Consider the following 20,247-nt stretch of genomic DNA (forward strand, 5'->3'; position numbering starts at 1 on the left):
TCCTGGCCTGGTCACGTGATCGTCCAACATGGCCGCGCCTTGGAGCGAGTAATGAGTTATGCAGGCGAGTTTAAATGACAGTTGAAGAGCTGCAGGTCGCGACAGACATCCCCAGAGAGAGACAGCGGAGCGCCTGAGAAACCCTGAGACCTCCTCAGCCCTGCCGACATGAGTAAGGCCGACTTAATACTGTAAGTAGCTCTGTTTTCAGCCTGTATCACAGTATAGAAGTAAGGAGAGCATTTTGGCTGCTCGCTGTCAAAACGTAGTGAGGTCATGAAACTTGCCTGTGTCATTCTTATGAAAACAGTTCCTCATAGACCATGAATTCAATCTACCATCATGTTCACCGTTTATAATCCTATTCACAAAAAACAGTAACAAATCCCAGTCATTAATACTGCGTATTAAATCTGATAACGCGCTCTTCTTTCCTTTGTGGAGAACTCCCCTTTGAAAACCATCATTTTACTGCTCTCTTGCTCTGTGTTGAAGTGTGTTCCCCTTTCAACATGAATTACTGGCTTTTACGAATAAATTGGGTCTCCTAGTAAAGTTCGGCATATAAATGATGCACTTAGAGTACTTAGTTCCCTTAAAATAACATATATTATTTTGGTGAAGTGTGCCTTTTAGGGAGAAAACACATATTGTTGCAACAACAAATTTGCAGTATTGTTAACTGAATTTGGTAAAGTGGATGAGAATCAAAATAAAGAGTGCATCACATTGTTTTCTGAATGATTCCAGTTAAACACCAAGACTGCCACTATACTTAAATCATGATATACTTTATATGGTATATGTACTTTTTAAAAAAATATTTTGAATGAAGAGTCTGACAGCAGTTCCAAGTCCTAGAAGTCCACTGAATTAAAGTTTGAGTAAAGTTAACATAATTGGTTTTGTTTGGAGGTTGCAGTGGTCTGCATTGACAGTCATTGTAAAACACTTTATAATAGTCCAGCCAACAGTTAGATTTACGTCAAACTGTGAATTTCAGTCCGCTTGTGATGTAGCCATCACACTGATACATCCACAGCAGCCTTTCATTCAACCGTTTTTTCTGCTGCTGGCAGGTGATAAGAGAGCCCAGGAGTGTTATCTCTCATAATCAACCAACTCCTCAGCTCAATGCCCAGTATTGCTGGGGAGGTGGATGTCTGTGTTTTAGATAACAGAACTGTGCTAAGTTATTGTAGACCCCAGGATCATGGGTTTATGGCAGCCCTCTCAAAGAAAGGGGGAAATGCATTTAGGCCCAAAACAGAGACGAGTTTGAAATTTGGAAAATCTGCCATATCAGACAATCAGTCAGAAATATAATTTGTTAAGCCTTGCTGCATGTGAAAGCCATAATCTGCAGCTTTTTAGACAAATCAATTAGCTCTACAGTATAAAAGTGTGTTGAAATGAGTGTGAACTATGAAGTTCTGTTCTGTATGTTCCCACTGAACCATACACAGCTTCTATAAATCTTTGTTTGATGCAACATTTCTTCAAGAGTTACACAAAACAATGTTAAACCTATGTGGCTGTTTTTCCTTCCAGCCCCAAAGACTTCCCTCAGCTCCAGAATGACACATTCCTACGAGCAGCACGAGGAGAAGAAACTGAGCATGTCCCAGTCTGGTGTATGAGACAGGCTGGAAGATACCTACCAGGTACTGTGATCAGCGCTTCTCTCTTTTTGCTCCTCCAATACATTTTTTTTCTCAGCCATACCAAATTCAAAAGCTTTCTTTGAATCATCCTTATTGTTGTTAAACAGTGCAATTTCAGAACCAATTAGACAGTTGCTTCACGTTTTGTTGAATCTAATCTGCAGAGTTTCGTGAGGCCAGAGCAGGGAAGGACTTCTTTGAGACATGTCGGTCACCAGAGGCCTGCTGTGAGCTCACGTTGCAGGTATAGCATTGTTTTTAAACTTCATATGAAAATTCACATACAGTATGAATCATTTTTTCAAATATCTTCAGACTGTTGACCTCTAAGACAGTAGTGTTAGCCTAACAAGATTTTCAGCTAGCTCCTGCATGCAAATATACATTGTAAATCTAATTAGACTTATTTAAAGGTGCAGTGTGTAGGATTTAGTGGCATCTAGTGGTGAGGTTGCAGATTGCAACCAACTGAAAATGGTACTCAATTCTACACACTGCTCCTTTAATCACTAAACCTGAAAAAAAATGTCTCTGAATGTTCAGAAGCTCTGTTGTAGCATGCTGAGCTGATTATGATCATCTAAAATCCATTACTACAAGACAGCAAACCACCAGTGCAATAAAACAAACAAACAAACAAAAAAAGATCTTAATGTGTGTTTACTTTAGTTTTATACTGTCAAAAAAACACATTTACATCACAGTTAACTCATTTTGATGCCACTTGCCACAATTTATTTTTTATTACTTAATATTAGCCCCAACATGCAAATAACCAATGAAAATTAATTTAAAACGCTGAATAGATTAATGCACTTTTAAAGATACTTCCAAGTAGTGTTATATTGTGTTTAGATGATGGAGGTATAATTAAATATAATGAGTCCAACAAATGACAAACCACACAAACACATTTTCATGTAAGTTATTTCATTTCTTGTTTTGTTTTTGTTTTTTTTTTTTAAATTAAAAAAAAAAAAATTAAATGTACTCCTGTCTTTCCCACTTTCAGCCTCTTAGACGTTTTCCGTTTGATGCTGCCATCATCTTCTCTGACATCCTAGTTGTCCCACAGGTAAGGACAACAGTACAACAGTCTCATTGTTTAACATGTTCATCACACTTATTGTCTGTGATAACGTTGGGGTAAGTGTAAGTGGGGTAAAATAGTGGTCAGTAATAACATTGACTTTGTCATTTAAAAACGGGTTTGTCTGTGGAGCATTTTAGCCTCTATTAGCTTGTGTTTGTTTTACAGCACAGAGATTAAGACCCCATTTACACCTGGTATCAACATGTGATCTGTATCTTGATACATTATCTGGATAATGATATCCGATCCATCGGTCTTTGCATTACACCTGATGTTAAAATGTGTTCTCGTTATCTCAGTTGTGCCCGCAGTGTGATCAGATCTCAGTATGCAAATAGACATCCCAGGTCAAGGGAGGTAATGCCATGAATGGACCTCATTCACCTCTAAATCTCGTTTTGCCACATCTACTACTAGTAGCTTTTAACAAGCTTGCTTAATCAAGCAGGAAGAGGCGGAGCTACGTGACCTTTCAACTTGCTGGACCGATCATGCTGTTTCGATAACATTAACACCTGGCTGGGATCCAATCACAATGCAAGCCTGGACACCTCCAAATGTGTTCCAAGAGCATTTATACCTGTGTTCACATGTGTTTTTTCTAATGCAGATAACCTACCTAGATATAGAATGCATTTTAATGCCAGGTGTAAGAGGGGTATTAAAGAGTGAGTATTGGACTTGCAGTCATCAGGTGGGCAGAAACACAACTCCACAGTGACAACAACTCTAGGCAATTTTTTGCCAATATGTTATCCATATCCACTCAATGAGCTGGTGCTATGTGGTGGCTGTTTATCTGTCAGCTTGTTCTGATGGTTTTACTGCTCCCTAGTGGACAAAAAGTGATTAATGCACATTTAATGGCATTTTACTGGACATACAAGCAGTCAGCTTAGCTGTTAACTGATGAGATACTGGGCGCCAAAATCATCCGTATGAAAACCTGTATATGATTATTACTGATATTTTGCTGGGTTTGGTAGGTTTGATCATCTTTAATTAAAAAATTATCATCAATTTAATACACGGTTTTGAAATGTCAGACTCTAATTTGTGTGAAAGTAAGAGTAATGGGTGTCAAGTTGAGATGAGATGATGAGAATGGGGAGTCTCCTTTGATCCCAAAGATAAACCAGCTATGAAGAGTTACTTGTTTCTTGTGTTAATTTCTGAAAGTACAGGCTATTAAGTTAAAAAAAAAACAAAAAACAACTTTTTTGTATGATTTCTTGTGATCTCAGGACAGTTTCTTTATAAACATGTTGCACTATGTCTCTCCACCTGTATCAAATCTGTTGATCTCTTTGTGTGTCTTTATCCATTCTCGTGCTCATCTTCCTCCCTTCAGGCTCTGGGTATGGATGTTCAGATGGTGGCAGGTAAAGGTCCTACTTTCCCGGAGCCCCTGAAGGAGCCAGAAGACCTGCAGCGTCTGCGGGTGAAAGTGGACGTGGGCAAGGAGCTGGGCTACGTTTTCAAAGCCATCACTCTGACCAGACACAAGATTGAGGGCAAAGTGCCGCTCATAGGATTCACTGGAGCTCCGGTGAGAGATGACAGACACAGTCAAAGATGTTTTGGAAAGCATGCGTAGGTGTTCTGGAAGCTGAGATGCATTAAACAGTTAGAAATTGGTGTTTGAGATGAATTTTAATGCTGCCAAAGTACAATGACCTTAATTCTTTGCATCTTTGAGTCTGAAAGTATCATTCTCAGAAGCTTATAATTAACATATTCAGTTTTTTTCTGTGTCCCTCCACAGTGGACGTTGATGTCCTACATGATAGAAGGCGGAGGCTCTAACACCCATTCCAAGGCGAAGCGTTGGCTGTACCGGCACCCAGAGGCCAGCCACATGCTGCTGAAGATGCTGACGGATGTGATAGTGGAGTATCTGCTGGGACAGGTGGCAGCTGGAGCCCAGGTCAGACCACTGCCTTCAACACTGCACTTACTAAATGTTTTAAACATGCATTAACACCCTTTAGAAATTCTTGATTTAGAGTTTCCTGTACTTTTTAAACTGACTTGAACTGAGTGCAGACTCAGCAGGGTAAAGGTGCAGCCAGAACAGATTTTGCTCCCTGTTCATTTCTAAGCAGAAGGGCGGGGTGGGGGATGTGTGGGAGGTGATATATTTGCTTCTGGTCAGAATTGACTGGCCTCTTTCACTTTGCACAGAGTTCAATCTGACTGAACTTTGACACATGAAATTACAAGCCTCTCCAATGTCCAGCTGATGGGAGCGAGGGGGCAGGATTCTCACTCAGGAAATATTGATTGTTAATATCATTGCTTTTAGGACAGCACAGTGAAATATCATGAGCAGCAGAGAGACATAGAGGAACAGAGGTTAATCACAGTAACATGTTTAACAAGTTCTATAAGCTGTAAATTTACAACTCTAGGGTCTGCGGCTGTTAGCCTGTTATTGGCAACACTCATCACAGTTATAACTTCTCCTATTAAGCCACATTTTATATTATTACAACCGTGTGTCACTATAATGTCATTCACTGTCTGTTTATTCACCAGTATACACTTATGGTGTTAAAGTTGGTGACAAATACATCAATAAAGACTTATATCTGCTTACAACTACATTATAGTGTATTATAAACCATTTATCAATGTTCATATAGTGCTTATAAAGGCTGAATAGGGACTTCACCACATGAATACATTTTGCGAGACAAGATCTGGTGTGATCACACATTGTCAATCTAACCTCAGTGCATGCAGTGACTTTTTCGTCTCAAATTTCCCCCTGATTGAGCCGTTAGTCTTTATTTTTCTCATGTTGTAAAAATACAGGTTTTCTTTTTTCCCCACCACATACTGACACATCACACCTCATTATCAAGGCGGTAACCAGATGATGGGCTAACAGTTGGTTCACTCCTTAAATACGATGCCTTTGATGCTGTGTGAACAGATGAGCAGTCAGCCTCTGCTATAATTCACTACATGAAAAGCTGTTTTTTTTTGTAATCTGACCAGTCATGATATGCACTTTTTGTGGTTTGTAGGGAGCTTATAGTTACAACCACAACAGGATAGAAAAAGTGTTGAAAGCCTGGCAGAATGTATGAGTCAGACCTGAGAGATTCAGTATGCAGCACAGTGTGGAGAGTATTTCAGAGTCGGACATAAATACGATCTGCTGATGGTGGCAGCTGCAGCACACACTCCTTATGGAAACAAACCTGCTTCTCGGTATCAGCACAAAATACGTTTGAGGCAGCATTCTTTTTGTTTTCCTCCCCCTCAAATAAGTTGAGAACAGCCTGAGAGGGAAAAACTGCATTATTACACAAAGTCTGGGCAGTGTCATATGAGCAAAGTACGCTGCCATTTTCTACTGCAGTCTTCAGTATTTGGGGCAGCAGAGAGTCTGTCCTTCATTGTGGACTGGGATGCAGGTCCCCATATTCTGCTTGACCTCTGACCTTCCTGCAGAGGAGTGTGAGAAATGAATGATTATTATTTAATGGTGAACAGTAGCTGGGATAAAATATAATGTGTACAACTACCTCACTGTATGAATGTGTAATACTTATTTAAATTTTTTAGATTTTTATTCATTTTATTTTTATTCATTATTGTCTTGTTTTTATTGATTCCCTTAGTGTTCTTACTGCTGCTTTTTCATTGTACTGCATACAATGACAGTAAAGTGTCTTATGTCTGCTACACACACACACACACACACACACACACACATATATTAAATTAATTAAAAGATTAAGGAAAAGAATAACAAAAAGAAATCCTACTGAGATTGTTTAAATCAAAGTGAATCACATAGATGGTGAATGTAGAGAGGTCAAATCAGCAGCCGTTGTTCTCCTTCTACTCTTTGAATAACATGAATTTGAGATGGGGGTTAACAGACAGAAAAGTTTAATTGTTTTCCTCTTATTAGGCTACATTTGCCGTAATTTTACAACAGTACATTAGAAAATTAAAGTGTTTTAAGATTATGCCTCAGCTTTCTGTTCCTCCGTGTTTATGAGTTGTTTATCACTGTCACAAGGTAAAAGGTCTCCCTCTGAGAAACATGTCTTTCCTCTGCTGTGTGTCTGGTCTCCAGGCTCTGCAGGTGTTTGAGTCCCACGCTGGCATTTTGGGTCCAGTGGAGTTTAAAGACTTCTCTCTGCCTTACCTTCGAGACATCGCTCGCCGCGTCAAAGATAAACTCAAAGAGGACGGACAGGACGTCCCTATGGTGAGAGACAGAAAATAATCAATGTGTGCACCCATACATGTAAACATGCTTTCATTCACACACATATATGTATGTACACATTAAGACTTCTACACTAAAACTGTAGAACATTTTCACATTTCTTCACAGATAATAATGTACACCTGCACATCACCTTCCTGTTTCCTGCAAACGAGTCGATTTATTTATATATCTGTTGTATTATTCAGTTCATTCTCTTGTTATAATTACCTGCTATATTAGTTTCTATACTCTGTTCTATTCTCGTTGTCACTCTGTTGCTTCAACAGTTTCCCAGGAGGGATCATTAGAGATTCATCCAGTCTGATGGAAATCACTGTTACACTTTATAACCAGTAGATGGCACCATTTCACCAAAGATGGATCATGTTGATCTGGGCAAAACTTCTCTCAAAAATGTGTTAATTTAACTTTCATCTCTCTCTCTGTGTGTGTGTGTGTGTGTGTGTGTGTGTGTGTGTGTGTGTGTGTGTGTGTGTGTGTGTGTGTGTGTGTGTGTGTGTGTGTTTCAGATTGTGTTTGCAAAGGATGCTCACTACGGTCTAGAGGATCTGTCTCAGTCTCATTATGAGGTGGTCGGTCTGGACTGGACTATTGACCCACGATCAGCAAGGTAACATGCACACAGAGCTATGTTGACTTTACTACTCACATCTTCCCAATAATTATGTAAAAAGTTGTCTTGTTTCTAAACTGTCAGCATGGCCCAAAAAACTTCTGTTGCAACTCTTCCACACCAAAGTTGTTTTTAAAAATGCCCAAATTTGTCAAAGCTGTTTAAATTTCAACCACAGCTGGTTCTTCCTGTTTTAGTTTGTGAAATTTGAAGCATTAAAACATCTCTGGAATGTCAACATGAATAGAAAAGCTGTAGCCTCTTGAAAATCCAGTGTCATTGTCAGACAGCAAAAAAAATGGGCTTGAAGCTAAGTTGAACTGAATGTATCTCAGGGATGTAGCCAGCTGTAGCTGTAATCACAGACCATACTGTCCTGTTTTCCTGAGGAGCAGGTTAACCATTACTGACCTCTCCCTCGTCCCTGGTTTGTCACTCTGTGCAGGATTTAAGTCAACAAACATCCGTGTTTCTTGGTCTGCTCATTAAATACTTAACCTGTTGGTTAAAGGATTACTGTGTGTGTGTGTGTGTGTGTGTGTGTGTGTGTATTCAGGGAGCGCACAGGAGGGAAGGTTAGCCTGCAGGGAAACATGGACCCTTGTGCTCTCTACGCTCCAAAGGTAACTACCACTCCCACCTTGGATAAGACTCTCTCTACTTTTCTTATGTTTAGTTTGTCTGTATATGTTTAAGTATGTGTTGTTATGTTTACTGTTTGTTTTGTGCTAAAAAATAAAGAAAGAAGAAATTATTAATGGAAAAATGAGAAAGCATCAGTGATCTTCTGATCCACCAGAACTGCTGCCAGTTGTGAAACTCTTCACATTTCTCAAAATTCTTCTTCTGCTGCTGCTATTTTCAGCGTCCTGCATACATGCTGTGATTCCTATTCTAATCCCACTGGATTTCCAATGTAGATTTGAAGTGCCGTAACTCATTTTGACAAACTTTTGTTTACACACAGTATGAAAGTTTATAAGTCTTTGCTGAAAGTTTATAAGTCTTTGCCAAAAGTTCATAAAAGTGTTCATCATCTGACCCAGTTTTCAGCTAAAAGTATCTCTTGAAAATATGCTAAAGCATATTAGTATTGAATGATTTCTGTCCATCCTCTTTCTTTAGGATCGTATTTCAGGCATCGTGAAGAAGATGGTGGAGGGTTTCGGCACAAGGGGCTACATTGCCAACCTGGGCCACGGCCTTTACCCCGACATGGACCCGGAGAACGTCGGCGCCTTTGTCGAAGCTGTGCACCAACACTCAAAACGGATGATCAAACAAATGTAAAGATTAATCCTGTCTGCCTGTGTGTAAGCCAAACAAAACTGATGTTAATGATGATACAATGTATAATAATGCATTATTTTATTAAAAACTGTTAAAAGTTGTAAGTTATTGGTGTTTGAAAATTTACTCCCATAGATTTAGTTGTAGAGTTGTACATTTTCACAATGGGCTTCGGTAAGAGGCTGGTGATGAACCATGGGCAAGGAGGAAGCAAATGGTAAAAACAATGTCTTGATATTTAATACATGACACACAAAAAACCATGTTACATTCACATAAATTCCCTACATTCTCGTCCAGTGTAGACTTTCAGGATAAACAAGATGTTGGTTTTTCTAAGACAAGATTTTCTATTAATCTAAAATATCTTGATCTGACCAGGAGTGGATTATGTGTTTGGATTGGAAACTGTTGACCTCATTCTTGCAAATACATGTACATTACAAACATATCTGAAGTTGTAAGAGATCCTATTTGTATTCATATTAGATCTGTTCAGTAATGGTGGAAAACAGCGTTGACTTGTAGATTAAAAATATTCATTTAGACATTTGTCATCCAATCAAACTCAGCATTATGTTACATTGCATCGTCAATCAAAACCGAGCTCTTCATCAGTACGAGTAGCTTCTTTGTCAAAGGTTCTACAGATTGTGCTGTGAAGAACTAAAGGATACAAACAAACTGCTGTGAAAACAAAAGCTGGTGATTTGGCAAAGGAGTTTCAGCAAGGGACACACTACTGCAGTTATATAATCAGTTTTTTAAGGGAAAATGTCAGCACACAGCAGTTGATCATTCCATCCCACATCTTAACAGTGAACAAATCCCCCGCCAGATCTCAGCATGAACAGTTTTATTTTTACCGCAGTGGATAGAAATTCTAAGAAAAACACAATGTACGAGAAAATGCCTTAATGCTGTTTTTCTCTTTGTTTTTCACTCTACATCTGTTTGTATCCTTTTTTATTTCATCAACTCAGACTTGTAGAAAAAGTGACTTTTGAAGTGAATTACATTGTAATCATCCTGGGAGCTTGCATCTAATTTGCAGTTAACCACTATATTAAGGCGTACAAATGTGCATATTTGGCTATTTTTTTCCATAGTATTGATTTTTAGTCAAATTGATGTTGCTTTGTATTTTAAATAAAGTTATACACATTTACTGTCGTTTTCTGATCATCTTTAATATTTTCAAGTGTATACTGATGTTGGATTAGATTTCCTTTCCACTCAAAGACCAACACACTCAACTAGAACATCTGGCTTATGCTTTTTAGATTTATTTTGCTGTGATAGCTCAGCCACTGGGCTTTGAGCAGGGTGTTAATTCTTCTTAATGCTGTGAAACTCAGAGAGAGTGGGCATGACGTCAACATAAACCAAGTTCTACAGCATTAGTGGGTTTTTAGCCATGCTAGGAATGTAGCTCTAGAGGTGGCAAGGTTGTTGTCCACCACTTTGGTTCGACAACTATTGGATGAATTGCCATGAAAGTTTGTACAGACATTCATGGTGCCCAGAGGATGAATCCCACTGACCCCCAATAAAATGACTGATCCCCTTTCCTTAAGTGCCAAATTGAGGTTCACCTTAATTTTTTTCCTTGAAATATCGTGACATCTATTAGATGTATTGCCATGAAATTTGATACACACATTCACGTTGCCCTCAGGATGAATTGTAATACTTCTGTAAACTCTTCATTTTTCATCTAGCGCCATCATCAAGTCATTTTTATTTGTCTAATACTTGTCTAATGACATTTCCATCAGCCTCTGTTGTACTTTTCGGTTTGGTGCTATTATTATCATGCTAACAGGCTAAACTGAGATGGTAAACATGCCAATCATTACCTTCTAAATATCAGCATATTAGCTTTGTCACTGTGAGCATGTTAGCAAGCTTATGTTAGCAAGCCTATGTTAGCATATTGCTCTGCCTACATACAGTACAGCCTCACAGAGCCGTTTGTTGCAGACTCTGGTCCTGTTAATACACAGTGTATAAACTACTAAAAGTAACTGAAAACTACAAGTCTAGCCTCTGTCTACCCCTCTCATCTCTCTGTGTCTCCTTTTCTGGCAGCTGCCTCACATAGAAGCACTTACCTTTGCACTCCTTATTTTTGGTTATTCATAAATCATTTAGCAATGGAAGTTTATTCTGCTGTTGGTCTTCTCAGTTCTGTCGGATAAAAATGTCTAAATACTCTAAAACTTATTTCATAAACCCACTTATATACTTTCTGTTTGTTTTGATGGCTTATGCATCTGATTGGAGGCTGAGGTCTGGCTCAGAAAATGGGACAGAGTTGTGACAGTGACTGGGACTTTAACTGGGACAGAAGTGAGACGGTGGCCTGCCTGAAGGTGTGTGAACACTTTTTTATCATCCAGACAGTCCTTTGAGACACGCTTTGTAATGAAGGTCTATAATAATAAACAGCTCGACTCTCTCAGAGTATAATGTGGCATCTAGAACAACGTTAACTAATGCTAATGGTGTAGAAACTTTTAAAGAGTTTTCTCAAAGAATTAGCTTTAAAAAGACAAAAGAGAGGAGACTACACAAGTGTGTTTGTTAAATGCAGATTTCATAACAACAAATGCAGATTGAAGTGACCACATGCAGCTGATCTTGGAGCGTTTTCCACTGAATAGTAATAGTAACTGCCTTCTTCTTCCCTACCAGACCCTCATAGCTCTGAAGATGAGCTTTCAACATGTTACATAATCTGTAGGTACTCCAGACTAAAGTAAATCTTTCAAACATTGAATAATTCACAGTTGGGATCACCAAATTGATAACCATCACAGTTGATGGAAGCAGGCCCCAAGACAACTCAAGCATGCTGTACTGAAGTCAAAAGAAAGAAGCTCTCCCGATACAAACTCTTAAAAACACTAAATACTTTCTGCTTTTGCTGCCAAGCGATGCTCACTCGTGACCCCGTGTCCCAGGATGCATATGTGAGCTGTGAGCAGTTTCACCCATGCTCTCTTCTCTGATGGTTTCATTTGTAATAGTCTCCAATATTTCAAAAGAAAAAAAGGAAATATTTAAGAAAAATTCACAGAATTTTGTGTTGCAACTTTTCTTCTTCTTCTTTTCTATCTTGTTAACAATTTCGTGACCCCTTGCATTCATTGTGTAACTCTCCGGGGAGTCCCAACCCCACTGTTGTAAGACTGTGTATGTCTTCATAGCAGTTAGTTTGTTTTGCTCCACCCAGGCTCCACCTTGTTCCCTAAATGTTCTGGTAACTGACAGATGGCAATAAATGGGAAACCCAAATCAAGACTTCAAAATTTCCATTCAAACCCCAACTGGTGATGTCACAGATGATGGTCATAAAGTTAAGAGTTGTAGTTGAAGGGTAAAGAATGACTTTAAAAATCTGTTCTTCTCTTTTTTTCCGTCCCCAAATATTATCCACAAGGAAGCAGAAAGCTTTGAGAGAATTTGAAGCTGCATCACTTAATTCATAAAGTCAAATAAACATATAACATGTAACACACACACAGTATAACACATTTATAGGATGAATCCTATTAAAAAAGCTAAAAACCAGTAGGTCATGTGCAGTTTCAGAGCTGAATTTCTCTGTTGTCCCATGAAGTGTAACACTAATGATCAAGCCTCAAATAAAAGTTCACCTACATGTTAATTTATGGATTTGACTCAGGATTCAGTTGTGTTGATTTGGAGGTAAAATAGGAAGGGAAAAGGGAAGAACAAGAAGCAGAGATCCCTGCACAGTGAGTGGATTTCTATAAATCATCTTCACACCTGTTAAAATCATATGTAGAAATTATATAAATGGCGTTATTTTCCATCATGCTGTCATGTTTTTTGCATTGCACTGCATTAAGGATCTTTTGCTGAGAGGTAAGACTTGATTAACACAATCACAAGAAAAATGCACAAGACAAAGTCAATATTGTGATGAGTGTTAAGCTAAAATAAAACAAAATAGGATAGGATGAAAAGTTTAGGCAATTAAAAATATGTGGGTAAGACCATTAAGTGTCACGCTACATCCACCTTTGCTAGTTAGAGAGGGATGCAGTTATTCACACACATTCACACTCAGCATACAACAAGAGGTCACCCGTCAGGAACATGCAAACATGGGACGTATGATTGTGAGCCTTATGGGGTACTAATGTGTAGGTCTTAGCTTAACTGTGTGTAAGCACTTGTGAATGTCAAAGGTCATTTCAGGACAGGCAGCAATGTTGAAGCACATCATCTTCACCAATCAAGACTCACTACACTATACCATTACCGTCACAACCACCAGTGAGATGCTAGATAGAAGCTGAGCAGGCAGATAGCATCCAATCACAGCGCTTGAGCTTTTTTGTCTCCATGTGAATTGAACAATTTAGTAAACTGGGAATGAAAAGCTATGTTTTACTACACAGAATTTGGCTTAAAATGAAATCATCTGCATTATTACTGTAATCATAACGGAAGCGTTTTACATGAGGAATTAGGAAAAAGAGATCAGTTAATCCCAAATTGTGTTTTTCTCTGTGAGGCAGCTAAGAACGTCAGATAAGCAGATTCTAGTAAATCCGGTTGTTGTTGTTGTTGTTGTGTAGGAATCCAGAAAAAGTCATAACATCATGTGACCGGATTGGGGGGCGGAGGGTGTTTACGATTTCAGGGGCTCCCTCTCCATCAGTGACAGTGTTACTGACACCGTACTGCTCTCACTGCGATTTGAACAGCTCTGATGCTGCTGATGTCAGTATTTTAGACTGAGATCATTCATGTCGGCAGATATTCTTTGTCTAGATTCAACCTTTTTTGTAACAAATGTGGAATTTGTCATTTTGTTAGTTTCATTTCAAAAGTTTACAGTCTTTTTTGGACCATTTACACCATTTATTTGTACCTTAAAGGGACTTTTTAAAGTTTAAGTTTAAATTTAAAGTTTTTTTGACTCCTTAAAAATCCTTTAAATCTGTAGATAATCCAATAAAATCCTTGATATATAGTATTTTATTAATTTAGCCATTAATAAATCCCAAATTTGGGGTGAACCCATACATTTGCCCCTTAAATTAAAAATAAGGGTCTTTTCAAGATACTAAATAAGGAGTACCTGTAATGTAATTTACCCCATACAGAAAACCCATCAGAGACCTCTGAATATTTTACAGTCCATTAATTTATCTATTAATTTGTAGTAAAACGATTAAATACCGAAACAGGGAACAATAATCCTTTAATATATCATTAATATGCTTCTGAAAAATGTTTCAGACCCTATAAACCAAAATCACCCAACCTTAATAACACTTTCAATTGAATTCATGCGTTTTAAAAAAATATTTCAAATTAATTTGTAAATCAAAAGGAAAAACATGCAAAGCCCCTCTCCGGACAAGTTATAAGATACATAAAAATACTCTGCTTGCTTTGAATAATAATTTTTCACTAATATGGTTATTACACAAAAAAGTTTAAATTATGATAAAATCCTTAAAATTACATCTACTCCTTCTTCCTCATTGAAAATTCGATCTATGAACAAAACTGCTGAACACAAGATGTCTCCTTCTTCACGAAATAGTCCATTCTCAGTATTTGTTCACTGGAGGCTTCAACTTCCACATCACACTTGTGTAAGTTGCACAATGGACCACAACTGGCTCCAAACTAGTTGTGTTGTCACAAATTGTGCTTGTAGGTACACAAGTTAAACTGAGATTTAAGGTGAGAAATATTTACCCTTCAGCACATGAATGTGAACTCTGCACATACATCATCCTGCACCATGAAGCTCAAACATCCAACTGAAGTAACAATGAGAAACTTTTAAAAAAAAACTGAGTGGAGGGGTGCTTTAAGTTTCAAACGGAGGGTAGATGAAATAGAATTCAAGCCTTCAAATAATTAAGAAAAAGCAGAAGAAAGCAGACCTCAATGTTTATACAAAAATACACAAAGCTCAAAGCAGCTGGATTAATGTTGATGATGATGGAAAAAATGATTCTTGCTCAATTGAAAGCAGGTTTTCATTCATCTCTGTCCTTTGTGTCGCTGGAGTACCATAAACACACACACACACACACACACACTCAAAGGCTTTTGTTGTGGCCCCCCTATTGCGTAAATAGCAGAGACAAATGAACAAAAATCATCGCTGATTGTCGACAGGTAAGAAGAGGCTTGGACTGTGTGTCAGTGGGCCATCTGGGAACAAAATGACAGCCTGTGTGTGTGTGTGTGTGTGTGTGTGTGTGTGAAGGTTGTAACAATGAATCTGTGCTCTTTAGAAATGGAGATCAATTTCCACATGGTCGCCTTTAAAGGCTTTGGCAGGAGAATAATATATAAGTGTGTGTGTGTGTGTGTGTTTGTTTGTGTGTGTGTGTTTGTCTGACTGTGTACATGTGCGTGTACATGCACGAGTCATTTCATTGTGTGTACTCACGTGTATTTGTGCCTGTGTGTGTCTGGGCTTTTATGTGCTTACTTTGTGCACATAGATTGAACAGGTGAGTGTGTGTGGGTTTGTGTGTGTGTGTGTGTGTGTGTGTGTGTGTATGTTTGAAGGAGGTCCAGGCTCCATCTCTCAGCAAATCAGCGGGCCTGAAAATCCAATCTGCCTGGAGAGACAGCAGGCTGTAGATCATCTGCCATGGATGGACACTATCAGCGCTTTATCAGTGACCGCCCCCAAATGCACACACACACACACACACACACACACACACACACACACACACACACACACAGCCCACTGTGACAGAGACTGATATGGATTATTACCACAGTGGTTATGGAGGGAGGTGGAGAGGGAAAGTGAAACTCTGGGTTTATGCTGCGTTCATGTTCTTTCAGAATTATCGTAATTACGAGTTTGTAACGTTCACATCAAAATTCAAGTTGTATTAATGGCTGAGAGACTCAGACTTTTATGAAAATTTCTCTGATATTTTTTTAACAATACAAAAGTGCCTGAAAAACAAACAAATATGGACGCCTCTGTTATATTGTCAGTGCAACTCTCTAGTCATACAAGCCTCTTGATGATGTGAATGCTTAATATCAGTAAATCTACATGCACATGATACACACACACACATATATACACATGTCAGGGTTGGTTTAAACATAATTATTGGGAAGATATGAGTATTAAAGTCAACATAGCTTTGTGAGTGTGTGTGTGTGTGAGAGAGAGAGAGAGATTGGGAGACACAGTGTAAACTGAGGAGAAAAAGATTGAGCATATAGCAATCAATTCTCCATCTATCTGTCTGGATAATTAATATAAATCTGCTCATTTACCATCAGCCAATCAATCTAGATTTACACTCACACACAATGTGATGAATTTACTGATGCGCACATACACACACACACACACACACAAACACACACACACTCACAGGCGGTGCACACTTAGCACTTCTTGATGGCCTGATTGTCTGGTTATATGGCTCTGCAGAAATCTCTAATGAATGAGAATGAAGCAGTGAAGGAGGGATAGAAGAAAAATATTCTGATTAGAGACAAATGAGTGAGAGATTGATGGAACTACATCAGCCTCCATGTGCTTCATTTATCACTAATTCTGGATGGGTGGACGGGTGAAAAATGCAGGATTTACCACACCAGCTGGGAGGAATACAGACTTTTTTTGTAAAGTCTTTCATCAGCGTATTGTTGTGTGAGAGGATAACTTGATATTCCAGAGTTTAGGGCATCAGACCACCCCTGAGATTTAGTAAATTTAGAACGTATCCAGCTGCTGAACGGTAATATTGTGCACTGACACACAAATTAGCAAGTCTATTACAAGACAAAAGGTTGAAAATTGATATAGTGTATTTTTTAAATGGGAGCATTTATTTGCCATCAATCCAGTGTGTAAACGTGATTGTGCCTAAATTTTCACTGAAATGGTTTTAGAAAACTGTACCTGTTTATGCATCATGACTGGATTTTTGTCCTTGACCTTGTATTTGCATATTAACTGGATATTGCGCTCACTTGTGTAGTGCGTGACAGTTGTATTTGTCTGTATTGTTTGTGCTTATTGTTGCAACAACGTTTTGTTTCTCTTGGAAAAGAGATTTTAATCTCAATTAGACTTTTACCTGGTTAAATAAAGAACAGAATATATATATGTCCTTTATTTAACCAGATAAAAGTCTCATTGAGATTAAAATATATTTTATTATTACCAACAGGAGTGATGGCCAAAACTACAAAAATAAGACCCAAGTTGCAATAAACTGGAATGATCCTTTAACTATAGCAATATTGTGCTCTGTCTCATCAAGGGGAATATTCATGGGAGTTTTCAGTTTTGCTACTTATATGCAATTATGATCACAGTGAGTGCAGCAGCATAATTGTGTGCATGGAAGCATATCCAGATATGATTAACTGACTGGGACCATTCTAATGACTTAAGTACAAAATGAATGCAAGTAATAATGGAGACACATAAGTGACTGTTTGCACTATAGTATAAACACTTTATGACAAAGTGTTGCCTAATTTTTAACACAAAATGAACATCTGCCATTGAGAGAATGTTTGTGGTTACGTATATCTCCCATTTGTGCAAAAGCAATTCAACTGTTATGTGCATTTATTGCGTAAAACAACTACCAATTTTCAATTCAAACCTTGTTAAAATGTTCCATGCTGAATTGTGCACGGGGACAACTTCACTGACCGCTGTGCTGCAGCCTCTCACTGAGCTCATATGAAGCTTGGTCAAACTTTCACAACTGTTCCTCTCTCTGCTGCTCTCAGCCGTGATTTCCGTGTCGGATCGATGGAGCCGTTCACCACCAGTGTTCATCAGATCCAGTGTTACACAATTGAATTATGAATAATGAACAGTTTATTATTGACTAGCTGCACTGCGTTAAATTTGAGTGTAACATATTTTTACTATTTTTCTGAAAGTTCTCCCTTCCTCCAGTGTTTGCCCTTGTCTGGCCCCCTTAGGCACAATTTTCTAGACCCACCACTGAATATAGTAGTAATTTCTGCAATGATCTATCCGGATTCAAAATTCACAGTGTATCAGCACAACATGCCGTGTCTGCACTGTTTCTTCTCACCCACTGTATGACAGCGAACAGTCTGACAGGCAAAGTGAGGGGAGGAAACATTTTGGGAGTCAACACCATAGATGGAGAAGTTATGAACTAATGGATTTTGCTTCAACACACATTAATAAAAGGAAAGTACTTGTAACGTGTTTCACACTTTATTCATAGAAAAGCACTGAGATTCCAACACAAATCAATATAAAATGGTAGTAGCGTTACATAAATAGTAATAAATTCTCGCTTTATAGACAGTAGCTCAAGAAGTCGCACAAAAAAATTACAAATAAAAAACAAAAAACAAGTGTTGATGATAAGCTATCATACTTCTGTGGCAACAAATACTGGAAATACCTTTTTCATAATCAGTAGCACAAAGAGGCAACAAACACTTTCAATTTTCCCTTAAGTTAGAAAGAATCCAAAACGAAACAAACTGGGAAATAGTGGGTGAACTAGTGAACGATCTCTACCAGCAAATAGTACTCTCCTACAAAAGAAAGAAAAGGGGGTGAAAAAATAAGAAAACGTCTGGCTGATACAGTTAACACAGATGGAAAAAATAGAGATCAAGTTAAGAGGGAGGAACTTGTAATGCTGTCAGTTCAACAAAATGCATCACATAAAGGCAGGAGCTTCCAAGTTAAGCAACTGGTAATAATATCCCTCTTTCATATAGAAGAACTATTTGTTCTGAGTAAGGATGTCATCCTTATCATGCGGAAGTAGTAGCCAAGAAATGATTTCATCCTCGTTATGTAGAAACCTTGCAGAAGCAGGATCAAGCCGAACCCTTGACGAGGCTTTAAACTGTCAAAACTACACAGACATCAACTAGTTTGTGCAGATACAAGGCTGCTGCAGCGCGCTGATGTCACGACTGCTTTAAAAAGGTAGGACAACAGAGGACGTGGCCGGTCACATAACAAAAATCCCCTCCCTACAGTATGTGAGAGGGAACGAGGCGATGAACAACTGAAGATTGGGAAAAGAGAGAGAGACAAACATAATGAGAAAGAAGTGAACACGAGGTCATCCACAGGCCGTCTCTTTTGTTCATACAGTTGCTGATTCTGATTCTCTGACGTGTGTGTGTATTGTTCTGTCTCACTGTGGCGCCACCACTCGACACCTTGAGAAGACACTAAAGGCTTGAGTCCTGATTAAATAAAATCAACAAACAAGTAAAGCAAAAATAAACTTTGTACATTGATCGGTCAGAAAGGCATTTTCCACCATTTTAGTTTTTTTTTTTTCCTCCTTTAAATGTTGCAGCGAATGCAGGCTGGCTACTGCGCATTGTCCAAATACAAAGCATGCTCATCTTTGCCCCCCCTCCCTCCCAGCCCCCCCCCCCCAATGTCTCTTCTTGCACACTTCTAAGTTTCAAGGGCGTCTTTAAGAGTTGACAAGACCGTCAAAGTGGTTCTGCATAGTCAGGTTTAGTACGTATCTGTTTACAAATGAATGCCTTCCTCATTTTCCTCAACACCACGTAACATGCTTCCTTTTGGAAAACAGATTCTTTTTTTCTTTGCAAATCTAAAAAAAAAAAAAAAAAAAAAAAGATACAAATAATAATAGTAATTATAGCAAAACAAAACGAAAGAAATGTACACAGGAGCACCTGAGAAATGCCTTGAAGTCTTTGCTCTTACAAAAAACGCTGTCAAATTCCCCATCCAAAACAGTTCAAGTACACCCCCGCCCAAAAAACAACAAAAATAACATAAAAATAAAGAAAAAAACCAAACACATAACATACTTATCATAAATAATTATAACTTTACAATTTTCTGAATTGACACTTTAATATTTACAATATCTTAAATGCTTAATGCTACTACTTTTTGTTTTGTTTCTTTAAGTGATGTCCCTGAGAACTGAGTTTAGCCTCTCTTTTCTTTCATTTGCTCAGTTTTCCTTTTTCATTCTTCTATCTGTGTTTCTTCAGATCAAAAAGGCCCAGAGTTGTGACTGACTACCCGGGTAGTGGGTGAAGGTAGCTCTCGTGGAATGTAAAAAGCAGACAAGAAAATGTCCCTCTGACTCATCCGCTGTGTCTTTTTTAAACGTCGTCCTGTTCCGTTTGTGTGTCTGCGATTCCTCCTCAGTCATACAAAGTTACCAAACAATCAATAAATAAATGCTGAAGCAGGCAGGAACGTACTGAAGAGGTATTTGTGTGAAGTGCTTGTACGGCGACATTTAGTCCAACCAGTAAAGATTCAAGCTCT

General features: G+C 38.4%; 1 protein-coding gene across 1 annotated transcript; it reads left to right on the forward strand.

The window, feature by feature from the left end:
• The first annotated feature begins 1 nt into the window (after position 1).
• On the forward strand, positions 2–9,023 carry urod (uroporphyrinogen decarboxylase). The gene is made up of 10 exons (XM_044367995.1): positions 2–191; positions 1,552–1,664; positions 1,829–1,908; positions 2,677–2,739; positions 4,109–4,306; positions 4,523–4,684; positions 6,854–6,988; positions 7,522–7,622; positions 8,182–8,248; positions 8,751–9,023. The coding sequence occupies exons 1-10, from the start codon at positions 169–171 to the stop codon at positions 8,913–8,915; spliced, it is 1,107 nt and encodes a 368-aa protein (XP_044223930.1). The 5' UTR covers positions 2–168; the 3' UTR covers positions 8,916–9,023.
• The last annotated feature ends 11,224 nt before the right edge of the window (positions 9,024–20,247 follow it).

The sequence above is a fragment of the Thunnus albacares genome, chromosome 12 (assembly GCF_914725855.1).
Source record: "Thunnus albacares chromosome 12, fThuAlb1.1, whole genome shotgun sequence".
Classification (NCBI taxonomy): domain Eukaryota; kingdom Metazoa; phylum Chordata; class Actinopteri; order Scombriformes; family Scombridae; genus Thunnus; species Thunnus albacares.

What these genes read in the sequence shown, in the direction of transcription:
- urod (XM_044367995.1), top strand. Translation starts at nt 169, where the DNA reads ATGAGTAAGGCCGACTTAATACT. An exon ending in AGTAAGGCCGACTTAATACT is followed by an intron (nt 192 to 1,551) that starts GTAAGTAGCTCT and finishes TTTTCCTTCCAG; the next exon opens with CCCCAAAGACTTCCCTCAGC. An exon ending in ACGGACAGGACGTCCCTATG is followed by an intron (nt 6,989 to 7,521) that starts GTGAGAGACAGA and finishes TGTGTGTTTCAG; the next exon opens with ATTGTGTTTGCAAAGGATGC.